We start from the raw sequence: 19,146 nt of genomic DNA on the forward strand, positions 1-19,146 counted from the left end.
CCCAAGTATGTTATCTAAGTATAGGGGTCACAAATCTCAGCAAGAACTCAACTGAGCGCAGTATTCATTGTCCGGGAGGATGAACGCAAACTGCCTGGTACGCCCTCGCGCGTCCTGTAATGTATATATATGTTTGACAATAAATGTATCAAGGATTTGTACAATATTTTATGTATTCGTCATTCTAGTTTTGGGGTGGTGCCCAACCCAACTCTTCCATCGGCCACTGGATCCACGACTTGTGGTCCTCATCCAGCAACTCCCACGCCTGGGAAATCAGATGTGTCGCCCAACCCTGCAGCCACCATTGACTCTCAAGCCTTTTGAGAACAATGCAAAAATGAGCGTAGATAACAATAGCCTCCTGATTCGCCCCTGGCGTCCTGAGAAGCGGGAGAAACTCGTCCGAGACGAAGTATTTCCAAACGAACACATCCATTATGTCCATCCCGCGACCCCCATCATGCAGAGCAAGAGATAAGGGGTGTCGCAACTCATCAATCGCCAGGTTATAGATGCGCAGCAGGTCATCACTGACGCCGCTGCCGTTGACCCGTTGCCGGAGCCCATCCAATGCCTCTGGATGAGCACGGGAATCATCGCGAGCGGCGAAGAATCGCTCTTTTGCATAGGTCAGTAGGGGAGTTAGTAGCCCCTGGTAAGCGTTTGAGTTGAGCGTCTTGATGAGCGAGCAAGCTCCGGACAGGAGGAATGTCCAGTCAGGAAAAGCCGATTCCCATACCACAACCGACTCTTTGAGGTAACGACCGGATGCGAGAGCTATGGATTTTGTTGGTTGATCAGCATTTGAGAGATAAAGCACAAGATGAAACGCAAGAAACTACTTGTGAACAGGGAACCAACCGAAGAAAATGGTTAGAAGGGAGAATAAGAACAGGTCCTCTGCATTGCGCTCATCCAGGGTGCTCATTAGTTCCATGGCCTCCCTGCTCGCTGTCCGATGATACAACAGAGCCTTGGAGACAAGAGCATCCTTGCGTTCGGGCCGTTGATGCGCGAGATGCAGCGCCGAGATTGACAGCAACGTGCGCATCACATACTCGCATTTCAGGGCCATGCGCACAACAGAGACTCTCCACATCTGATGAACGAGGGGGTCCGTCGATAGCGTCGTGTAGACGGAGGTGGTAAAATTGTGTATTAGTTCCAGGTCGACAAAGTTGAGTTCCTGGTTGGCCGGTGCCGGTAGGGGCCGCGCAGCGTCACTGGTTGTATTAGTCGTCTGGAGTGTGATTTGGAGGCCGGGCCCGGGCAATGGCGAATGCGTGCGGTGACTTTGCAGAAAGTCGCAGGTGACCAGGTGCCGAACACAATTTTGACATGCTGGCTTCAGCTCATCGCACTTGGCGGAAAAGGCATGTTAGCTGGTGACACGGCAATATTTTACGCAGAAAAGCATCGTGGCTGAGTTATACGCGGAAAGGAAAAGGAAAAGCAAAACTATATGCAAGGTGCGGGCGGAGGTGGGGGTTCAGACAATCATCCGATGTCTCACAACAAGGGGAGGGAGAGGGTGACGTGGGGTAGATCCTCTTTAAACGAACCTTTACCTTACGTCTCTTGCAAGTTTGACACCCCAGCCGGGACTTTCGGTGCGGCTTTTTTGAGACCTTCGAGAGGCCGCTACGCTCCGATACAATATTCATCGCGCCTGATCTTGTTTGCCGTCTTCAGTTCGAGGTGCCATCAGAGTCCTACGAGCGATTCTAGGGACGCAAGCGGGGAAACGATAAACTATTGCAGCATCAACGTGTGTGGTAGGAATGATTGACGACGGCCTCAGCGTCGAGCACTTGTGATTTGAAATAAACTGGCGCTGCGGAAAGATCCAAAACCCTGCGCAGTCGTCGTTACAGGCGGTCGCGCGCGCCAATGCTGACCTCACGTTTGAAGGAAAAAACATTGGTCTGCTTTTCGGGGTAACTGGACGGCGCCCCGGCGATGTTTATACCGACTGGGGCTCTCGGCTGTGCTCGTATTACTCGCTTAGCGACGAAGACCTCGGATTCCGAGCCAAATCTGGGGATTAAGCTAGTCAATAGCTCCCTAAAATCTTGGCTTCTAACCTAATTGACAAACCAAATACCTCAGTTACCCAGTCCTCGTTCTCTTTGACCTGTGAATCAACCAAATAAGACATTTATACGTCGTAACCAAAACTAGCGAAACTTGGGGTTCGTCGCACCACTGGTAGGTAATGAGGAAAACCCCCAGAATGAATGGGGTATAGTGAGTGAGAATCAATTCTTAAATAAAAACAGTGAAATTTTCAGAATAGAAATGATCGCCCTATTTTAAACTATCATTGCTGACGCATCACAAAGGGAGGCCAGAGTTACTTTTGTTATCTAATAGAACTCCGCAGTCACGTTGGCCGTGTGAACAGTATTCTCAAACACAATTAGTTATTTCTCTACTTTCAATTCGATGAGCCCATATAATGCCCTTATTCGACCTGAACATATTTCGTCTGGTATAAAATGATTCGTCATGACTGAGATACAAGAGACTTATTGCTGGCTAGGGGTAACTGGCCCTAGAGCATACATGCTACGAGTAAGTGTTGAATCTCGCCTCGCTCCAACATCATTGACGAGAAGAAACCGACGCCCAAGTTTTAAATGTCCAGGAGGACTATGGAGTGACTGGAATCCCTCAGGGAGTCTCCGTCTCTTCCTGTTTCTCTGGTTTCCGTCCCCAGGTAGAGTAACTAGCAGAACAGTTAGCAAAGTTTGTACCATGACATAAATAACCAGAGGCTTCACTTACGCCTGGAAGTACCCATTGACATTCTGCTTCTTCAATTCATCCCTCACTCCAGCGCAGAACACCAATGTCTCCTCCCGACCCCAACCAAGCACGCGAGTAAACGTAGCGAGGGCTATGGTCTCGACACTCTGCAAAGTGATAGCCTGACACCACACACCCAACTCTTTCAGCTTAGGGTCATTTTGGAACCGGGGGCTGATTGGCCACTTTTCCAACTTTTCCTGCACGTCCACAAACCCGGCGTCCTCGAGCATCTTCTTGGAGCTCAGCCCGTCGGAAAGCGACCGCCCGCCGAGGTTCGCGCCTTCGACTAGCAGCTGCGACCACTTCAGAACCTGAGAGTCTTTTTTCATGGTGTTGTCTTCGCAAAACACGGGGAAGACGTTGTCCTGCATCTCGACATAGCCACCTGGCTCGAGGTTACTGCACCGCCCGTGTCAGTAAGTTGGCTAATTTTGAGAGGCAGAATTGGTTTATGGTATTCAACCACTCACTCAAATGCATTGGCGATGAACTCGGCACGATTAGCAAAGGAACCATTCATGGACCTGGCGAAGATGAAATCGAAAGGTTCCGACCAAGTCCACTCCTTCTCTATATCGTCAATTTCAAATTGGCAATTGGGAGGAACACTAATAAGTCCAGTTAGTCGCGAGACAATGCGGGTTGACCCTGAGAACCACTGACAAGCCGGGCTGAATCGGGCTCAGATCAACGCCGTAAACCTGGAATTGGAGTCACTAAGTTGGTCCAAAAGATTGCTGTCCAGAGGGGGATCAACCCACAGTTGCTTCAGGATGTTCGTCCGCTATTATGGAGTTAGCACCGTCAAATTCCTTATTTTGCGAGCTATTTGGCCCACTCACCAAAGTCCAGAGCCCATATACCCGTACCGGTCCCGATGTCCAGAACTCTCTTCGCCCCATCCTTCTTGGGACAGTTGCATAGCTCTCCATCCCAAGTCAACTTCCACAGGTGATGAGCAAAATCTGCCAAGACTCATTAGTGCCAGTGAACCCTTCCTGGTCGCAGTCACATATTCTTACCTAGCCGGTCCTTTTCCCGCTGTATCATAGTTAGGTGAGTTAAGTAATTCTCAGATACTCATAGAGACTAGGCCATACCTCGTCATTAGGCAGCAGGTACTCTGTCGCAGCATGATTAATAGGAAGAAGATGAAATAGTGGCACAGAACTCACTTCCATCGCTCAGCTTGTGATACGTGCGCCCATTCTCTCTTCTGTAGTCCAAGATGCTAGATCGCAAAGAAGCCAGCGAATCGTCGAACGACTGCCATATGTCAGCGACCAGGAAAGTATTGGACAGTATTGTGGATATCTCACGCTTCCACCGATAGATGAGGAATCATCTTCGGTTTGAGGATCCTGTCATGCGTGTCAACTCCGAGTTGCCAGGGTATGAGAGCGTGAATGTTGCACGTACGTAGACCTGAGGTTGCTCCGTGCTCGCAGCCATGTCACCCTTTGGATCAATTGAAGCGTCCAGTATCGCAATTTGAAAGAAATTGGAACGAAGAAAGAAAATGAAGACGAAGTGAGGGGAAAAGGAAATAACGGGGGATATATGTGTTTTCGTGGCCGTTGGTACCAAGCAAGCACAAACCTCGTTTACAAGTTCCAAGCCTGCAAGCGCCAGCACACCCCACTTGTTGGTTCTCCTGCAGTTGGGCGGTCGACTCCGGAGAACAAGGGTCAGTTATGGCATGATGGCCCGTAAACATGCATTTGCTGTTCTAATTGAGTGCTTTGCTTAAGCGAAGGAGATGTTGGATGGCGGATGTATTGAAAACGCGACCCTGGCGGAATTGGCTCTCGATTTGGTCGTATAGAGACGTATAATTGTTCCCAACCCGGCAAGTGAGTGCGGTTGCCAGGTTAATCCCCCGATGCGACAGTCTTTGGATTCTGCACGTCCTTTAGAAGTGATAATACAAGACAAAGGGCGCCCATATTATTTCCCACAAAATGGCAGAGCGTACTTTCACCAGAGATTCTTGCATATATCTTCTTAGTCCGGTTTTGTTTAATCTGGCGACTTGCCAGTCTAACTCTCTGGAAGCTGTCTCAGCTTACGAAGAAACTTAGTGGTCCAGTTTCTTCTCTTGGAAGCCGTGTCCGATATCGATATGCTACCCAAGAGTGGCGCAAAACCACTTACTGTCTGCAGCAGAAGTTCAAGCGACCCTAAGCTCGTAAAACAAATACAGTACTCGATGACCTCAAAGAGAACATAGTGATGTTGATGATAGGGTAGACGGCTTGATGTTCGTGTGAAACCACTAGAAGAGAAATACATTATATCAGCGACTGTAGTTGAAGGACTGCGAACTGAGGAAAGAGTAAAATGTGAGTTAGGTCGGAGTTTGTCGGAAGCTATTGGTATCAAAGGATAAGCGTACGGGCGGTAAATCAGACGTAACAAAAGAGCAAAACTTTTACTATATTCTGGTGTACAGAAGGATGAAAAGAGAGGTAGGCAGCGGAAGCAGCAGTTGTGAAGAAATCGCCATTGGCAGCCTGGAGGTAGAGTCTCCAGGCCTGACTGCTGCCGCCCCCCGCGGCCTGACCGCATGCCCGTATTCTGGCTGAATAATCTAACAGAAGCATCGAGCCAGGAGTTAGGGGAGCTTTCCAGGCACGTTTATAACCAGCCACACACATGCGGCGTATGTCTTAACTCCTCGCGCTTCTTCCCAGTGGTTTTTGTTTTAACGATGGCTTTTATCAGTCGGTTAGCCCATTTTCGCGATTTTATTCGATTCGTTATCTCGGATAAAGGCCTTTCCCTCTCTTTGAGTGTAGCTTTGACAAGTCCCGATGGTGGAATTCGGCCCATGAACGCCCTATTTCTCTGAGCGACTGGAACCCGGAACTGAGAAAAGTTTTTATATCGCAGTAATAAAAACTCTTCGTATCATCATTTTCGTATTGGAATACGTGAACCTGCGAGTGTGTCTATGAAGTTTCCAAATCTTTATGAAACATTTTGCTCCCTGGTTAAAGTTGACACTAGCAATATAGGCAAAAGTGCAGTAGGCCGACTGGCTTGTGATCACATGACCGAGGTTCGTCTGAAACGTTCGCTCGGCATGATATTAACGTGTTACTGGGGATACAAGGTGGAAATTGATAACGTGATAGATCTTCTCTATGTTGCAAGAAAACTCGAATCGTTCTAGCAACCTCTTCCATTTCCTCCGACAGTACTGTCAATTCTTAGACTCACTGCCATTCGCCGCACCACCCGACTGCTGAGTCTCAGTATTGGATGTGGGTGGGAATTTCAAGGGACCGTTCGAGTCCGGACCCCAACCACCATATCCAGACCCGGCCATCACGCCACCAAGGCCTGACGGGTTGCCAGCATTAATGCTTCCCGCTGCTCTATTTCCACCCACACCTGCACGATTTTCTGCCCACTCGGATATAGCTTCTTTGCTCTTGCCTGTGTACTTGAGCACGTCGGCGTCTGAAATTTCGCCTCTCTTCGAGTCTTGAAATCTGCGATACAGAGACTTGCTCGGCTGCGAGGAGGCTTGGGACTCGCTAGCGGTATCGTCGGCGACCAAAGTTTTCTTGCTGTCGGTTTTCGCAAGCCGCTGAAACATGCTGGGCTATCTTGGACAGTAATGCAGTAGTAGTGGAGATATGGCGCGTGGTAGAGGGTAGCAGGTGAGTGGAATGGAAATGTAGGTGAAGATGGGGAATACGAAGTGTTCGGGTGTGGTCTCTACTACTTGAAGTTGAGAATCAGCGTGAATTAGAGCGTAGAGAAAGTTGAATGGAGTTGGAAAGTTAGTCAAGTGATGGGAAGCCAGGGTTTGGTTGTTATGGAGAATGCGAGGTCTCTTCTACTTATATAGCTAGTCTGCATCAAGGGAAGAAACCCCTGTTGACTTGACATACTCAAGTTGACAACATTGTCCGGCTGACAAAACCTTACCCCGCCTCATATCACCTGCCAAAAGAATCTTGCAGCCGCCCTTAGCTAGGCTCGGTGAGTACGATGGGTGGAGAGGGGAACCCTGTAGAGTCATTTACAGCGTGACAACCCACTTATTCGCCTCTTAAGGAACCAGGCGCTGGCGAGAATACTTGCATGGCGAATGCTATGGTTTAACTTGATGTGCAAAGATAAATTTTACACAGAAAGAACATAAATCATAAGACTAGTGAGGGATTATGACCTATCTACAGACAATGTGAATTGTGTCTGAGACATTTATGGCTTTGGGTTTTTTATTTAATGAGTAAACATCATAAGCACCGCAGCTCCCCAGACCCCCCAGCTTCCCATTTCCATCTTGAACCTAAACCGGCAATGTCTCCAATCATCCACTCCTCCCCACTACATTCACAACCTTGGGTGGATCTTGACCTCTAGTGCCCGAACTGCAGAAGCCAAGATGGTTTGTTGTGTTCATGGGCATCCGTTTGCTGAAGCACATCCATGTTGGCAGAGCGCAGCGCAAATTGGGTTTGCATTGTATGCTGCCAAGCAACGCTCGCGGCACTGAGTTATGGCGGCACAGTTGCATTGGCGGCTCTCAAGGCGATTGTCGAACCTAGGATTGACTGTGACGGAAGAGTGAAAGAAGGAAGGAATTGCATTATGGTTCGTGAGTGCCAAGTACTCAACGTAACGAATCGAGATAGGAGTCGTACAGTGTGAAAAGCTGAAAACGTCGACAAGCCTGAGATAACGTCGGGCACCCACTTCTGGGCACCCCCACATCTGGGCACCCCAAATTAACAGACGTTGCCACACAACCCATCGACTTCAATTATCTATCTATTCTACCCACCACCAACCACAATACAGTCGTCAGCTTCACTAGGGTAATCAGAGTCGCTGGATTCAGCTGCCGTATCTACAACTTCGCCAGATTCTATTTGAGACCGTCGGATATCCTGGATGTTGGCGAACTTCGTGTTGGGGTCTATTTTGACAGCCTTCCGTTTCCTCTGCCTCGAACTGTCAACCTGTGCTCGCAGCAGCTTAATTTCCTGCTTGGCAGCAGCCAGTTGGTAGGCCTTCTCCTCAAATCCTTTCTGGACCTTTCTAAACAACAGTCGCCGTGTACTGTTACAACTATCCAGCTTACTAAACAACCGTAATTGATCATATAGATCAACAGTCTTTCTAGGTGTTGACCACGCTACAGCAGATGTAGTAGAAACCCAACCATTAGTCTGACCAGCAACCTGGCCAGCCTGGCCAGGCTGTCCAGCTGTTGACTGCCTATTCCAGGCCCCATCTATCTGTCTGGCTGGTGTTGATGGGGCCTAGAGGAGCAGGCGGCTCATCAGCGGTTTAGCAATACATACAGGCCACAGCCCAGTTGCTTTCCAGCCACTTTTGATATTCCACTTAGTCAGGGCATCTAGGCGGGCCTTTTGGTAGCAGCCTAGAAAGTTCCGTTTGCCTACAATCATAGAATCGTTCCATTAGGTGAGCCAGCCCAGCTCCTTTCTATAGGCCGTTTTGAGTAGGCCAAATACTGACTGATCTAGAGGCTGGAGGACGTGCGAGGTATATGGTGGTAGAAAGAGTAGATAGATGTTGTTAGTGTAGCATATCCACATAAAGTCTGTTGTCTCATGGCTACCGTGGCCGTCAAGAATCAACAGTTTAGGCTCATCTATATCGTCTTATGTAGTCTGAGGGATAAAGACCTTCTGCAGCCATTCAACTGCAGTTGCATCTGTTGTCCAGCCATTATCTGTTGATGTAAACTCCCAACCAGCATAAGGTTGAAGATCTAGAGGGAACCACTGCTGTTATACTAACTTGCCCTTATATATAATAAGTAGCAGCAAGGAGCAGCAGTCTGCAGAGATACACTCAATAATAGATACCCAAGCTCGTGATCCAGGCTGCTTCTTCTGTACTGACTTAATCTCAGAGGATCCAAGTACCAGCCCATTAGATCCCTTGCCCTCAAGGATCCCTATCTCATCCATATTATATCTGTTGGCTGGTTTAATGGCCTTGATCTCTAGAATAGAGAGATATCTAAACTAGTCCTAAAGAACCTCAGTGGAAGCTCTATTAATACGTCTAGAGTCGATTGCTCTACTTCTCTGAGTTGAGATAGATGGGTTTCTTTTCTAGAATCCATCCATCCAGTTCTTTCCAAGTGGTTGGGTGTCCCCATTAGCCTGTAAGATACGCTCGGCGAATTCTTTAACTTATTGATGGGTTGGAGCAAGCCCAAGTGAAGCCTGAATTCGTACCCATTCAGCTAGCTTGCTTTCTTGGCTCTAGGATAATCGCTGGAGATCAGCAAATGCTTGATCTTGAGGTTGGATACCTTTAATCCGGTTCTAAAGTGTTGATCGTGGTACCCCCCATTCTAGAGCTGCCTTCTTGATCGATTGACCATTAGTAATAGCATCCAAGGCCTGGCTGACCTCAAATTCAGTATATTGGCCCATTGGGCCCTCAAGTAGACGTATGGAAAGTAGGAGGTTAATTGGATAAAAATCAGTAAAGTTGTGTAGATTGGATGTTGAGGGGTAGTTGTGGTGTTGAGGCATTTTTGGGGTGCCCAGATGTGGGGGTGCCCAGAAGTGGGTGCCCGACGTTATTGGACAAGAAAGATTTAATTGAGAGATTGCAGTGATACCACGGTCAATTGTTTTTCTTTCCCCCAAAATGGACTGGATAGAGTTTTATACATGTCTCAACTATTTGCAAATGGAACAAAGATCATTGAAACCCAAGATCACCTCACTACATTCGACATTTGCTTGCTTCCTTTCTGGGAGAGAGCTGCATCATGACTGGTATTTTCCATTCGTTCTAAATTGACACTGTGACTTGACATGTCCTTTGTGCCGGGATGGTCTGGAAACGATCTAGTCCGTCCTGCCGGTGGCCGATTGACATGGCTTCCAGACCCTGGGCGAGTCATATGGCCTAGCAAATAATTTCTCATATCGTAAAAGGCCCAGTATAAATACAACGTACATAAGCGGCCCAATCAATTTTAAACGTGCTCCAATCCGAGCCGTGTATTGAGATGGCTGGAGTGGATTGTCAACCGTTGGTTGTTGGTTGTAGGTTGTTGGTTGTTGGTCGGCACTGTTGCCGTTGTTATCGTTATCTCACTATACCGAACTTGGCCATTGGACCGAGCATCCTTACCAAATGTTAATTCCTGTGGAGTAAAAGCTGATTTGTAACTGCTGTGCAAGTAGGGCGAGCCCCACCAAAATCCGACCCTTGGATCTGAGAAAGACTAACACCTGACAGGAACCGGTCTCGTGAGATCTCGCAAGCCAGCCGAGTTCTCGTAACTGAGGAATCAGCTACTCGTGCCCGCCCCCACATTGATTGGAACTCGAAGTCTTGTCGCCCACTCACTTAGTTGAGGCTGGCATGAGTAGAACTTGCGGTTATTTTCAAATATGTCGGACGAGCTGACCATGTGAAAAGGACCAAATATTAAAACAAAACGGTACCATCAACACTAGGCACAACCGTCGTCAGTGTTACTAAGACGCACAAATTACGAGAGTGGTATGCCACTCGAATGAGAAATGAGAATCCTGAAATTCTGCAGGCGCACCTTTCCACCTTCAAGTCAAAAGTTGACATGTGACGAGCTGTCCTTCAAAAGGTATAAAATTGGTGCCGGTTTCTCATCTCTTTGAATTCTATCGATCCATCACACTATCTAATTCAGAATCACATCTTTATTTTCCTTCGGCACCCTTCTACTGCTCAACATGAGATCGAGATTCGCTACCGCTGTACTTTGTTGCTGCCGTTGCTGCAGTGAGTTGATCTTCGTCCTTTCCACGCATCGTTTTCTTCTAGGCTTGAAAATACCAATGGGTAACCACCTGTGGTTCAAACCATTCAAACCATGATTTGAAATGGTTACCCATATGGGTAGGTGGGTAGTGTGGGTAGATGGGTAATTCTAGCATGTGTGGTTTGTGGTTTATGTGGTTATAACCAGTGGGTAAAGAAACTATTTTAACTATAATAACCACAAGCAAAAATATTAATACCCCATTAAATTCTAAACAATATAACATATTTATAAGAAAGCTATAGAAGAACTTTTATTTTAAGTTAATCTATATATTTCAAGTGTTATTTAGTGTTTGATAAATTTTAGGGATTTTAAAGAAGATTATTACAATTAATTATTGCTAGTAAATAACTATAAACCATTCCCATGGTTTTTTTTCCTACCCGTCCCTATGGTTTATACAGTCTACAGTACCCACGTAACCATAAACCACGCTTATGGTTTACCCATAAAAACCGAACCACCACTATGGGTACCCATGGTTAACCATGGTTCAGGTATTTTTAAGCCTAATTTCTTCCCAGACGCGATAACATCTATCTTTTCTCCTTCTTTTTAATAGGCGCAGGCTATCAAAAGCCCCATTGAGGGATATGGCGTTGAGACCATCGAATGGTAGTTTGACCTTGGCACAACTGGACCAGATTCTTATGTGAAGCTGAATGACACCGTGGAAGAAGTTTGGCTTCAGCTCGTCGCCATCAACCCTGATGTTGGTGTGGTATTCAAGAGCAACATCATTGCTAGCAACGAACTCACAAACGCTGAGCTTGCTGCGCACAATGGCGCTGGTCTGCAAATACGCCAGGCATTTGCTGGCTATAGTTGCTACAATTTTAGCATTTGCAAGACTGGGGCTATTGGGTCAGGGATCAACTACTTTCGAGGTGTCGGAGGACGACCCAACAATGGTCCGGGGCCTGGTAAATGTGGACGTGTCAGTTGCTCTGACAATTCTGGCATCTGGTGGTGTAATGATCTAAATCCAACTTCATACCCGTATGCAGACAATTTCGCCCGCCACTGAAAACTCTCACAGGATGCACAAATAAAATCCGCCAATGCAGGCAAACATGCCTGCGCTGCAATCAACGCCACAGGGGCTGCGTCCCGCGACTTACGCCAATTTTCCAGCTGCGCTGTGTCTAAGTAAGAACTTTGATACTTATAGCCCAAACAACCCTTTTGCCTGCTGTATTCTAACTTTCTTTCGTTGTTCAAGATGAACAATAAAACAATCTCGGGCCCCACCACTATCGGCCAGATCCGATCCCGGCTCTGGTGTGAAGTGGGGCATGCGGATGCTCGACTCCGCACCGATATGAAACCTAAGAGAGTTCCTACTCTCTTCCCGTTCGTCTACACTACCCTACATCGTCTTCAAGCTGGATGTAAGGCTACATACACAATTAACTGCTCCTTATCAACAGAGGAATAATGTATGAGTGATGAAACCGACACAACCAACATGTCAGGCGCAGTTGTCCACATAGGGGGGCGACCGCCGGGTGCATTTGCCTGCGAGCAATGCAGGGCCGGAAAACGAAAGGTACAGTGGAATTAAATTGATTTTACCCCATACTCCACTCGGAGCTAGTCCGTAAAATGGAGACGAAGGCTAACACAATATACTAATCCGTCCAGTGTGATGGTACGAAACCCCAGTGTTCGTTGTGTCAGCGGTTGTCCAAATCGTGTACATACGGGCCCGAGCCAGGTACAAGAAAGTAGGTCAATTTCAGTTTGTTATCACATAACCTAAGCCTTCAGCCCTCGTACCAGATCTTACTGGTATCAGCATCTAAAGCTGTGAATCTCAAGCACTACTGACAAGGATATCACAATGTTGTAGACGGAAGTACTGGGATGAGGACTACGTGCATAGTCTTGAAAAGCAAGTGCAATCGCTTCTGGACGTCGTGGAACGGCTTCAGAAGCATCAAGATGCAATCCCGCCCGTCTCTGAGCCACCTCAAGGCTCAGGCATCGCTCGCCTCAACACCGTGACCCCTACCATCGAGGGCAGGGACACCACAGACCAGGACAGATCCCTGGCGGCCATGGAACAGCTCAGTGTGATGATGTGGAGGACCAACCTCGGCGACGGCGCTGTCATCATGCAGGATGACCAGCACACTGCCCCGTTCCGAATTACTAGAGACAGAAGCCTGGGCCTGGATATGGACATGCAAATCCTCGCTCCTCCTCCCCCCACAATCCTTAACCACTGTCAAAACCGAGCCCTTCTTGTCAGGCTCGCTGTCGCGTTCCTCGACAACATCAATCGAGAGCATCAGTTCACAGAGTACAGGTCTGCAGACTTTCTCGAGGGCTATCCTCACCAACCCGCCGACCTTGCTCTCATGCACACAGCCATCCTTGCCGTGGGTGCTGCCTTTCTGAGTGCTCGCGATCCTCTCATGGGGCAGGTCAGCGAAGACTTTGCTCGCTACGCTGAAAGGTTCCTATTCGACAGCTTTCGGTACAAGCCATCCCTTGCCGTGCTCCAAAGCTTATGCATGCTGTCATTCCGGTCTCTTTCGTTGGGAATGGATCATGTCGGCTGGATGTTTCTTTCCATGGCGGGAGGGCTATGCGTGCACCTGCGGCTCCATGTTTTGGCTGTGGACGAGTGCACTACTCGGTCACGGACGTCCAACGCGGCCGAGATACGCAGATTTTGGATGTACTACTTCGTCGACAAGTCTGCCATCACAATTGTGGGGAGAAATTGTGCCCTTCCCTGGCGACGAGTCAATGTTCCGGACCTGCAGAGCATCATTCCCTCTCCGAGTCCCGATATAGCTGACCTCTCGTTTGCCTGGCAATGCCGGCTGTGGTACACCCATGATGCCGCCATGGATCAGATGTAAGGACTTCAGACACCCACTCTCCTAACAATTCGTCATTTCGTCATCGATGCATGTAACTAACTAATCATCTCCCAACGGGAGCCACAGTTGTGCTCGTTCCTTCGAGTCTCTTCCCGCAACTGAGCAGGTCCGCTTGCTTGTGTCAACAATAGACCAGCTCAGAGTCTTTCTGCGCTCTCGGCCGTCTCAGCTCGACTTGAGCCCCGATGCTACCAAGCCGGTGATTCTATTTCACCTCCAGTACCATATGGCCGTAATGATCATTACATCGCCCTTCCTCCGCATTTTTACCCATACGAGCCTATCATGCGCCGGCGACGAAAACTCCGAGGTTAGGAACAGTATCCTGCTTGTCTTGCAGTCGATCACGTCCTCTGCATCGGATTCCATGCGCCTTTGTCGCACCTACCGCGATAAATTCTCCTTTGATGCCGCGCACCCTGTGTTGGCGCATCATCTCTTGAGTGCTGCTATGGTCCACCTCATGAACGCCACAAGCAAATCGCCCTCATTACGCAGGAAGAGTGCCCATTGGCTTCGCATTGGCATGGATCTGCTGGACCAGCTCAAGGTTGTGTGGCCTGCACGCGCCAGCAAAAGCATCACTGTTATTCGTGTCCTGGCGCAGAAATGGGGCACTACTGGTGCATTACCTCTCCGCTTCTCGGGGCCAATCGAGCCATCAGAGCCGGTGGAAACGGGAGAAGGTGGCCAACTTCCCACAAGTATAAGTGTTCGTCAAGAGCAGCAGCACCAGCACGGTTCCATGACTGAACTCCAAGAGACAGCCATCGTCGAGGATGAGGAATCCCAGCTCCCCGAGTTGCCCTTCGCATATCACGACCAAACACTAGGAATGGACATGCACATGACATTTCTAGATCTTGCAAATCTAGTCGATCTGACTGAGGAGGTCTAGCTCCCGTGATAGGTTGCCTGCGTGCTTTTATCGACACATAGATGAGATTGGTTCCGGCGCCAACGCGCTCGATTATATTGACCTTGATCCCCGCATAACGGAAGCTCGCGATATGGATAGGGCCAATTAAGGGGCGGGGGGATGAAAAGAACAACGTTGACTACATTGGCGGGACTAGAGCGGAAGCTTCAAGCTTTTCGTGATATCACTGATATCAATAACGCTAACAACCACCTGCCGTGGGCCATGTTGAAAAGAAGATGTTGGGCTCTCTGGAGGCAGGTGCAGAACCAGTTTATAAGAGCACATGGTCACAGCACAACGAGAAACAACCGCTAGAGCTTGGACTGGAACTTTACGTGGGCAATACACATATGGCATGTCCTCGTCCTTATCTTTTGGGGCAGCACTACATGCTTTATCTTTAGTTTTAAACCCTCACGTTCCAGTCTTGTTGAGTAATAGTCTTGGGAAATGTGATTTACCACCCTTACCGTATTGGTTATCTTGCAAACCCTTGATAAGGGCTGGAATTGTTACCTGTACTTAGCCTTGGCCATGCGGGTTTAATCCAACTGCCGGAGTACATATCATGATATGTACGTAATAAATGTGCTTGTCCCCTATCAAATTGGGCAATGGCGGGGCAAGGCAGGCACAGGTTGGGTCATGATGCACAACGAATCCATGCGGACTTGACATTCCGCTCCACGCTAACACCTAGAAAATGAAAGTCGTGCTGCGGGCAAGGGCATGACAGCGCGATCTTAAGGATTCTAATTTGCAATTTCTTATCATCAATCATGATTTTGGGGGCTTGCACTAATTACCAATCTCTAGAGTCATCCGTTATAAGACACTGCGATATGCAACCGAAAGGTTGAATGTCCGCATCCTCCATTGATTTCTCTACATTTCACTTCGCACTCTTTGAACAGCTACTCCATGCTCAAGATGAATTTAACGAGTATTTTGCACCCCAAGGCCGCGGTCTACGCGTTGATTTTATCCGTTCTCGGCGCAAACTGCTCCCCTACCACATTAGGGAGGCTCAACCTTCTGAAGGCCACGGCCAAGGACGTATCCGAGGCTCTGGATGACGGAAATGTCACCTCTGTCGAGCTTGTTAAGGCGTACCTCGCCCGCATCAAGTCCAACAACGTGGAAGGTTCGTACTAGTAGTTGATTTCATCCCCTAATAGTTGAAGTCGTGGACTAATGCCACTGGCTTTGGTCGCCACTGATAGGTCTTGGTCTACTGGCAGTCATTGAAACCGCCCCAGTAGACAATGTTCTGGCTATTGCTCAAGCTCTGGATGATGAGCGTAGCCAGAGCAAGATCCGAAGCCCTCTGCACGGGGTCCCCATCCTGGTCAAAGACAGTACGTGCGCGAATTTTAACGGCCATCAAACTTTTGTCGTCGACCTCCGAAGTCATGATTTCACTAACAGAATAAAGACTATAACACGGATGTTGAACTTGGAATGAACTCCACAGCCGGATCGTACGTGTTGTTGGAAGCTGGTGGGGAGGTTGTCGGCGATGCCTTTGTCATCAAGAAGCTCCGGGACGCCGGTGCCATTATTCTGGGCAAGACGAATCTGGACGAGGTAAACCAATTCCCCTGTCGCCCTTTTTTTCGTGGCATTTCTCAAATGAAATAGTGGTCCGGTATTCGAGGTGTTACGGCTGGCGCCTGGAGTCCCAGAGGGGGTCAAGTGTCCTCCCCGTATGTTGTAGGCGGCTACGAGGCCGGCGGGGACCCATCGGGAAGCTCATCTGGTTCCGGCGCCGGCGTGGCAGCTGGTTTCGCACCACTGGCTCTGGGATCCGACACAGAAGCTAGCATTCTGAGTCCATCCAGTCGCGGTGCTCTCTTCGGCATGCGACCGTCGACCGGGACCACGAGTCGAACAGGCGTCGTTCCTATCTCTAGTAGTCAAGACACCACTGGACCCATGGGCAAGAGTGCCTGGGACGTCGCCGTCGCTTTGGAAATTATGTCAGGCCTCGACCCCGAGGACGCTTATACGGTCCCGGCGGAGGTATTCAGACCGGACAACTACACGCAGTTTCTGGGCACCGAGGGGTTTCAAGGCATGCGAATTGGAGTGGTCCGCGAGCCCTTCTTCGAGACCGATACTGCGAGGAAGAGAAAAATGATATCTGACTTCGACGCTGCGTTGGTCAAGCTGACGGAGCTGGGAGCTACGGTCCTCGAAACACCCCTCCCGAACAAACACGAATGGAACTACACCTTTGTTGGCGGGGCGAAACGGGCTAATAATGGCACTATCCAGATTCGTGAGTCGTTCTCTTCTATCACACATTCTGCGGCATGATGTGACAAAGGCGGAGTTGCGGTTACTGACTGATGCTTCTTCCTCCACAGAGTACGACTTCAAGGCCGACATTGCACACTACCTCCAAGCAACGCGGGTCAATTCTTCTGTCCAGACCCTGGAAGATGTCATTGGCTACACTGTCAAGCTGTCAGAACTTGAATCGCCCGAGGGCAAGTGCTGCTTTCCGACGTTTGTAGCCGCGGATCAACTCGGCAACCGCGATACGGCTGGAGAATACTGGCTCGCCAAATACACACAGGAACGGCTTCACGAGGAAGGCCCAGCAGTTATCTTCCGTCATTATAAATTAGACGTCATCGTCTTGCCGACCGAATTCGGCTCAGCGCGTTTGGGAGCCGTAGGCCGGCTTCCTGTTGGCACCGTGCCGTTGGGATACGATGATATCAACCTACCGTACGGCCTGGCGTTTGTTGGGAATCGCTATGACGAGGGAACGGTCTTGAGGGCTATGTCAGCGTATGAGGCTCATTTTCCTGCTAGAGAGGTTCCCAAGACTCTAGAATAGTGAGTGACTGAGCGTCGGCGTACCCGCCCGTTCATTGGCGGGAATTTCCAGCGCTACAAGTCGTTATGCGACAAGCTTCTAGGTCTCGTAAGGTGTGGCTGGTTGGCCCAACTGAGGTCTTTGGGAGTCGACAAGCCTCTCATGACACAGTCAAGTCATTTATTAATAAACTTAAACTTCTGGTTACAGATATTTCCCATCAAGTCTTTTACTTTATGAACTGCTTTTTCAGCCGGTTTAAAAAAAAATGCCAATTTTGAAGTTCTAGCTAAATCTGATACGCCTTATTGTGAAAAAATTGAACCTGGTTTCTCCAGATGCCCACACTTTAGTATAATTTATAAACCTATAATTATATATAGCCACGAGGATAAGAAGATACGCGAACACGAAAAGTGACTCACATATGGAATCATCGGGTAGTCGTTCACGGATTGTTCGCCAACAGTATCTGGCCTCGGAGGCTCTTCTCTCCGATTCCAAACACGCCCTCACAAGCCAAAGAAGCGCCGTTTGGACAGCCCAAATCATCAGAAGGGGGGGACAGAAACAATCTAACCCGGGACCGCAATGTCTCTAACCAAGGAGCGCCTTGGCGTTCGGCTCAAATAACGTCGCCCATCAAGATGTCATAGCCCGTCATGCTAGACGCATCAGGCACCTTGGACTCGCGGTACCCGCTGTACCACGCCAACAACTCAGGGATGGTGTCGAAAACGCCGAAATCCATCGCGTCATTCGACACGTATCTCCAGGCCCACGGTTCAGGGGAGCCGTTATCCGGCCGTGCGGCCCTCCGGCAGTAGACGATGTAGAAGTAATCTTCACAGCCGCCACCCGTCTGCCATCCAGCGGCGTACTCCCATCCGCCATCCATATTTCCATCGAGCCACTCGGGAGTCTTTACTCTCTTGGCAATATACTCCTCCATGTATGGAGGAGCATGCGGCCCCAGCCAGAAACAGGCCTGGTATCTCGACTTGTGCTCCGTCAGCCCCGGCCCAGTAAGGCAGTTGACGTGCTTCGCCAAGACGCGGAACTCCTCGGGGAACGAGATGCTCCCCCGCACCTCCTCGAGACACGACCCCCTCAGGGCCTTTTCCATATGCGAGAAGTACTCCTCGCACAGCGCCGCGTCTTCCTCGGAGGGGCGCCCGGCTGTCCCGTCCAGGTCGTATACGGAGCAGAGCTCATCCCAGCGTGTAAGGATCTCGCCCGGCGTTGAGACGAATTCCCCGAGACGCGTGTCAAATATGGGATCCAGGGCCTCGAGCCGCAGCTCGTTGACGTCTTGATCGCCCTCGAAGTCGCCTTCTTCAGGCTCCGCGTCGGCGAGTAGAGATACTGGGACGTGTTAGGACGGCCCGGCGCGGGATGCGTGGCGGACGGACGCACCGTATACCTCGACGATGCGGCGGTTGTGATGTGAGATGTGGGAGCGGTACGCCTCGACGGCTGCCTCGATCTCCTCTGGAGAAGAATACATTGTCAGGGTTCGAAGTGAGTTGTCAAGAAGAAAAAGATAGAAGAATAAGAGTAATCGTGTTGTGTGATGGGACTCGCAGGCAGAATGTGATTGACGATGGTGCGGGGGGTGATTTCGCTTCAGGGGCGTCAGGCGTGCTTTTTCAACTGTGCCGCTTTGCTGGCCCCGCAGGTGCTGCCTGATTTCAAAATGCCCTGCAATGAGTCGGAATTTCACAGCGGGATGCCTGCATGGATATTTAGGGAAGCAAAAGGGCGTGCAGATTGTACTTGATCAACGATGTAGTGCTTCTAAACTCTGGTATTACCATGCATATATATAACCCACGACGCCGCCCGACCTGATACCCATGTACATACC

The 19,146-nt window shown here is 49.3% G+C and overlaps 5 protein-coding genes across 5 annotated transcripts; 2 read left to right on the forward strand and 3 right to left on the reverse strand.

Annotated features, from left to right (window-relative positions):
* Nucleotides 1-184: 184 nt before the first annotated feature.
* Nucleotides 185-1,667, reverse strand: EsH8_III_000254 (Zn(II)2Cys6 transcription factor domain-containing protein; the record flags this gene model as incomplete). The annotated part of the gene is made up of 3 exons (XM_083261979.1): nt 185-780; nt 865-1,363; nt 1,566-1,667. The coding sequence occupies 3 exons, from the start codon at nt 1,665-1,667 to the stop codon at nt 185-187; spliced, it is 1,197 nt and encodes a 398-aa protein (XP_083122466.1).
* Nucleotides 1,668-2,676: 1,009 nt separating this feature from the next.
* On the reverse strand, nt 2,677-4,266 carry EsH8_III_000255 (class I SAM-dependent methyltransferase; the record flags this gene model as incomplete). Its single annotated transcript, XM_083261980.1, has 11 exons — nt 2,677-2,731; nt 2,791-3,213; nt 3,285-3,422; nt 3,478-3,515; nt 3,576-3,598; nt 3,657-3,779; nt 3,837-3,855; nt 3,915-3,937; nt 3,990-4,080; nt 4,134-4,175; nt 4,234-4,266. The coding sequence occupies 11 exons, from the start codon at nt 4,264-4,266 to the stop codon at nt 2,677-2,679; spliced, it is 1,008 nt and encodes a 335-aa protein (XP_083122467.1).
* A 7,592-nt stretch (nt 4,267-11,858) lies between these two features.
* EsH8_III_000256 (fungal specific transcription factor domain-containing protein) lies at nt 11,859-14,428 on the forward strand (the record flags this gene model as incomplete). The annotated part of the gene is made up of 3 exons (XM_083261981.1): nt 11,859-12,027; nt 12,536-13,505; nt 13,597-14,428. The coding sequence occupies 3 exons, from the start codon at nt 11,859-11,861 to the stop codon at nt 14,426-14,428; spliced, it is 1,971 nt and encodes a 656-aa protein (XP_083122468.1).
* Nucleotides 14,429-15,373: 945 nt separating this feature from the next.
* Nucleotides 15,374-17,300, forward strand: EsH8_III_000257 (uncharacterized protein; the record flags this gene model as incomplete). Its single annotated transcript, XM_083261982.1, has 5 exons — nt 15,374-15,596; nt 15,676-15,810; nt 15,888-16,039; nt 16,094-16,733; nt 16,822-17,300. The coding sequence occupies 5 exons, from the start codon at nt 15,374-15,376 to the stop codon at nt 17,298-17,300; spliced, it is 1,629 nt and encodes a 542-aa protein (XP_083122469.1).
* A 604-nt stretch (nt 17,301-17,904) lies between these two features.
* Nucleotides 17,905-18,786, reverse strand: EsH8_III_000258 (uncharacterized protein; the record flags this gene model as incomplete). Its single annotated transcript, XM_083261983.1, has 2 exons — nt 17,905-18,644; nt 18,696-18,786. The coding sequence occupies 2 exons, from the start codon at nt 18,784-18,786 to the stop codon at nt 17,905-17,907; spliced, it is 831 nt and encodes a 276-aa protein (XP_083122470.1).
* Nucleotides 18,787-19,146: the final 360 nt, after the last annotated feature.

Source organism: Colletotrichum jinshuiense, chromosome 3 (genome assembly GCF_051148585.1).
Source record: "Colletotrichum jinshuiense chromosome 3, complete sequence".
NCBI classification, from domain to species: domain Eukaryota; kingdom Fungi; phylum Ascomycota; class Sordariomycetes; order Glomerellales; family Glomerellaceae; genus Colletotrichum; species Colletotrichum jinshuiense.